Source organism: Cryptomeria japonica, chromosome 2 (genome assembly GCF_030272615.1).
Source record: "Cryptomeria japonica chromosome 2, Sugi_1.0, whole genome shotgun sequence".
NCBI lineage: Eukaryota > Viridiplantae > Streptophyta > Pinopsida > Cupressales > Cupressaceae > Cryptomeria > Cryptomeria japonica.
The window spans coordinates 171,420,333-171,425,941 of NC_081406.1; the positions used below are offsets into that span (position 1 = coordinate 171,420,333).

Sequence of the window (5,609 nt, forward strand, 5' to 3'; positions counted from 1 at the left end):
AACTGCTTGCAACTCTTCAGATTTAAATTCCTCAAGCTTGTTAAATTGCCAAAACCATCAGGTAGTGAAGATAGCATTTCATGATATGATAAATCTAGATCTGTAACGTGTATCAGCTGACTAAAAAAATCACATGCTCAATCTTGTGCAATTCGCCAGATCTAAATTTCTCGAGCTTAACAAATTGCCAAAACCATCAGGTAGTGAAGATAGGATTTCACAACCATATAAATTTAGATGTGTCAGGTGTATCAGTTGACCGAAAGAATTGAGCAACGTGGTCAACTGCCTGCAATTCACTAAATTCATCTCTCTTAAGCTTGTGAAATTGCTGAAACCAAAAGGTAATGAAGATAGCTTTTCACAACCTGATAAATCTACAACTTCCAGCTGTATCAGTTGACCGAAAGAATCTGGTAAAGTGCCCAACTCAAAGCAATTCGACAGACTTAAATTCCTATGATAGCACTGGAGAGTATAATCCGAAATACGCCAGTAGTTGGAGGCCACTGAACTCTTCTGACAAACTGCTACCACGAAATTCAACGACAAGCCTTTCCAAATCCTGAAGATATTTTATTGAATTGGAAGCCATTGCAATTTTCCCCAACCCGTTAAAATAAGTTTTGTCAATTGCAAAGGAAGCTGCAAGATGACAATTAAAAATTGGAGAGAATTAAATTATATTTTCTGGTTTTTCAAATAAGAGGATTCAAAAATCTTTAAATAGGTATATCAATGAAGAGACGTCTTCTCTTACAAGAGACATTCCTATACATAATGACTGTGATGAAAATACAATTTATATTTTAACACTTTCTTATAAACTTTATTTTATCACATATCTTAACAAGACAATAGAAGCCACCTATAAAAATAGGTTGGTTAGCAACCCTTTAACATTATTTCTTTCAAATGAATATACTTTAATCTTTGTTTCAAACTCCCTTGATTATAATTATTCATCATTATCCATAGCAAGAGGTTTCTCATGGTTATTCTATAAGTAGGTGAAGCATTTTCAAAGGTCTTTGCAATCAAAAACCTTCAGAGATATCAATAAAGAAAGTGAAGTGTTTCCAAAGATTTTGCGATAAAAACCTTACCGATATCAACAAAATTTTGAAAAGATCTTTACGATCAATTTCAATAATGATCTTGGCAATCAAAAACCTTCAAAGATATCAAGAAAGTGAAATGTTTTCAAAGATCTTTACTATCAAAACTTTCACACATATCAACAAAATTTTCAAAAGATCTTTATGATCAAAAGAACTTTAATGATCTTGCAATCAATTCTATTAATGATCTTTGCAATCAATCCAATAATGATCTTTACGATCAAATCTTTTTTTAAAGAAATGTATGATAAAGTAGTAATTTTAAGCATTAATGATCTTTGCAATCAATCCAATAATGATCTTTACGATCAAATCTTTTTTTAAAGAAATGTATGATAAAGTAGTAATTTTAAGCAAATGATGTTGTGACTTTAACCTGCACCTTTACTTCCCCTTACTAATTTTGTTATTGTTGGCAGCTTGACTTCTTGACTTCTGACTTCTTTGACTGTGGTGTAATTTTTCTTAAAGCACGATGTATCATTACACAATAGCTTAACTCAATGATGTAGTCAGCATCTTTTTTCTTTTCATCCAGTGACCTTTTTATACAAACAGCGATCCTTTCATACCAACAACTTTTGATTAAAAAGGACTAAGCATTCTAGACCGAAAACTTCCTTATTTCATTGGTGATGACAGCTATTCCTTCAGGTCTGCAACTAGCTTAGAACTCTTCATCCTTCTTTAATCCTTGGCAACTTTCTTTGTCTATAGATTCAACTCAGATCTTAACTTTTCTTTGATGGTAATAATTTACTTTGGAAGCATTAACTCCTCATCTATGTGATCTTTTAAGATTATATTATGAAAGTTTTTTTAAGACAATATTGGTTTATTTCCAACGATCTCTTAAGATTCCCTGACAGCTTCTTCCTTGCTTGTCCAACAATTCTTCTTGCAGTAGCAATGTGCTCTTAACAACGACCTTCAAAAAACTTTTCCTACTCTCCAATTCCATTCCTTATACGCTTTATCTCTTCTTTATTTCTATTTTGCTCCAATAGCTTTTAAATTCCCAGGAGCGACAATTAATTTCAGTGGTTTCATTTTAACTCCTATGGCTTCTTATCATTGGTAATATATATATATATATACTTTTACTAATAGCAACTGATCATTCTCTTGGACGGCAACTCAGATCTACTCTATTTCAAACAACAAATTTTTTCTATCCTTTTAACTATGACTTCAACTTATTTATGGTGAATTTTAACTACGACTTACTCCAACTTATTTATGGTGGCCTTAGATCTCTTTCAGCAATGGATTAGCGACTACTTACATCTGCAGGTTCTCAACCCTGAGGTTTATCTGCATCCAAAATCTTCATCTTTAAATGTTCAGGCATAGGAAAGCTTAAAGCTCTGATATCATGATAAAAATTTGAGAGAATTAAATTATATTTTCTGTTTTTTCAAATAGGAAGATCCAAAGATTCTTAAATAGGTACATCAATGAAAAAACGCATCTTTTATAAAAGACATTCCTATACATAATGACTATGATGAAATACAGTTTATATATTAAAACAAAAACCATAATTATATTCAGTACAATTCAAAATAACATAAACTGTAAATAACTTTTGAAGTAATTATCTTGAACCATGAAAGAAAAATACTTATATCTGCATTGTCCTGCCACAATCTTCCAAATAATCTGTATAAAGCTCTAAAACCCTTAAGAGTTTTTAATGTAAGCCATGGTGGAATATGTCGTAGGGGAGACGATATCCAGCGAAGCCACACAATTAGATCTTCTGATAATGATGCATATTCTTCTGTAAACTCATACAGAGGATTTCAATCAAATTCACATAAAAGAGAGGCGGACAAAAAGGCAAACTAGTCTTTAACGTTTTCACTTATCAATGATTTACCACAACAGGCAATATAACTATTCATCTAATTATTCTCATCTAACAGAAACGCAGAATGCGAGAGCCATTATTAATGTCACTGTGGAATATTTCTTCATGCTATCAATCTGCTGTGGACATCAAAGACGATATGGTGGGTGTCTACTTACAATCTCTCTTCCCATATCCCTAAGCTGATCTGCTGTGGACATTATTCTGATTTCCACTTCGAACCCTCGCCACTTGAACTGTTTCTCCTCAAAAGTTCCACAAGGCACTTATTCATGAGTGTTTCTAAACCATGCAGACCATTCCGACCATTCCAACCCGGTACATCTCACACTGAACCATGCAGACCACTCCAACCCGATTCATCCCACACTGCTATAGCCGTGTGTTTCCCTTCTCTAATGAAAAAACAAGCTACATCCAGGAACATCTCTCTTCTTCATCGAGCACATCGTAAGTAACTTATAGCCTTTGTTGGATTTCGTTAGGCAATATTCTTAAAATTTTATGTAATCGGGATTTCCAATAATCTTGGGACTTTCTTCCATATAACTCTGCCCCCAATACCTTTAGTGACAAAGGCAAACCATTGCACACCTTTAAGAACTCTTGAACCAGAATTTCAAATTCAGCGGGTGGAGAGAGTTGCAAGAAAGCGTGCCAACAGAATAACTGCTTGGCATTTGACGTGTTGAGTTCTGGCATTTTATAAATGCAGGAGAGGGAGAGGCCCCATGATATAAGGACATCCAATTCTCGAGTGGTTACAATGACCATGCTATGGGATCCAAGATTGTCTTTATTTGGCAATAAAGCATTTACCTGGTCGATGTGGTCCACGTCATCCAAAACGATGAGCGCCTGATGAAAGCTCAAACGATTTGCAAGAACGACCTTGCCTTCATCTACATTGTCGAACTGCAAATCATCCACACCGAGGTCACTTAGAAGCTTTTTCTGCTTGTCAGCCAGAGCGTTTCTGGATGCTGCATCTCGCACGTCGAAAACAAAGCTGCCTCTTTCAAAGGAGGAAATGTTCCTGTTGAACAGCTCTTTGGCCAATGTGGTTTTCCCACTACCTCCCATGCCCACGATCCCCTTGATTTTCACTTCCTCCTCTCCTCGAACTGATTCGAAGCGTTGAACCAACTCATCCAATCCAACTGGATGATCGGCTACCGATAATGGAACTTTTTTCAGGGTTTCAAATGCACAATTCACAATATTCTTCAAAACTGTGGCCTCATCCCTAAACATTTTAAATCGAATACAAAAATCAAAACAAACTTAAATATTTAACATTAAAATGGAACCACTTAGTAAGATGCAACGCTTGACAATCAAAGAAATAGAGGAAATGATACATACTCATTATTGCTGACCAGGTAGCCGGGTATCAATGAACTTTCGTGGAGTGCCCTTTTCCACTCATCAAGCTTTTCAGATTTGTATCTGCCCTTCTTTTCATGCTCTGAGAATGCATAGGCATATTTTCCTTTTCCTTGACCATCCAAGCTGAGATCAGAGAGATCAACATGATAGAAAATGGGAAAGATTTTTTTACCAGTTTTGAGCATGAAAGATAGCTCCGCCAAACACCATGGAGATTGAGCATAGTTGACAGAAAAAATGGCAATCTGAAGGGTGGCACTAGTTATAGCGTGTTGTATCTCTGCTGGAATACAATCACCAGCCTCAAGGGCTTCCACATCTAGAAAAACATGCAAACCCATGGAATGAAGTTTATCGTAGATGGTAGTGGCTAATGTGTATTTTACATCACATCCGCGATGATTAATAAATATGTCCCAGGGCTCTGTAGATTTAGGTACAAAATAAGGTGCAATTTCATCAAAAGCGTTTTCTGGTTTTGTTTGGTTTTGCCTGGCCGTGGAAGAGGAAGCCATTTCAATTGTAATTAAAACTGAAACCGATCAAAGAAAGGAGGAGGAAAGAGGGGCCTTGATATCGGTTAACTGAAGGTTTCAATGCAAAACCTAATGACAAAACTTCTACCAGGGCAGGGATAATGGGATCAAGGGTTTTTAAGAAACCGCGTGAATGATCGGCAGAAGTGTGAAGTTTACACGAAGAATGATGTGAACTCAGGACGGCAAATTCTCGTCTTGCAGCCTTTCACACTTTGTAAAATCATTAACGCTTATTAAAGTATTGAATAAAAAAAATTGAACGGAGTAACCAATTTCTTGGTGAAATTCACAAAGTAAAGTTTTAATTTATTTTCTGTTCAAAACATATATTATTATAATTTATGTTTATATGACTTGTCCTTCATCCATGTGGAAGTCAATTTAGACTAATCACACCTTTTAAAATTATTAATGTATATTAAGTATTCAAATTTTTTTTTTTAATGAAGGAATCAATATCTGATGGAACCTATGAAGTAGAGTTTTAATTTATCTTTTTGTCAAAAAGACATATTACTATATTTGAGGTATTCTTCATCTATGGGGGAGTAAATCCAAAGGAAACAAACTACTAACCATCATCAATGTTTCCAACTAATTGACAATATGGTCTACGCATTAGAGTATTCAATAAAGTTATTAAGTTTATATAAAATTTCGAAGTTTACATATCATTATTTTATATAT

General features: G+C 34.8%; 1 protein-coding gene across 1 annotated transcript; it reads right to left on the minus strand.

Moving 5' to 3' along the window:
• Positions 1-457: 457 nt before the first annotated feature.
• LOC131065922 (disease resistance protein Roq1-like) lies at positions 458-4,898 on the minus strand. Its single transcript, XM_058000523.2, has 3 exons — positions 4,360-4,898; positions 3,579-4,240; positions 458-645 (listed from the first exon to the last, which is right to left on the minus strand). The coding sequence occupies exons 1-3, from the start codon at positions 4,896-4,898 to the stop codon at positions 458-460; spliced, it is 1,389 nt and encodes a 462-aa protein (XP_057856506.2).
• Between the last annotated feature and the right edge of the window lie 711 nt (positions 4,899-5,609).

Excerpts from the sequence above, each read along its gene's own strand:
- LOC131065922 (XM_058000523.2), bottom strand. The coding sequence starts at position 4,898 with ATGGCTTCCTCTTCCACGGCCAGGCAAAACCAAACAAAACCAGAAAAC. Across the intron at positions 4,241-4,359 it reads TACCTGGTCAGCAATAATGA|GGATGAGGCCACAGTTTTGA; the intron begins GTATGTATCATT and ends TAAAATGTTTAG. Across the intron at positions 646-3,578 it reads GTTCTTAAAGGTGTGCAATG|CTTCCTTTGCAATTGACAAA; the intron begins GTTTGCCTTTGT and ends GTCATCTTGCAG.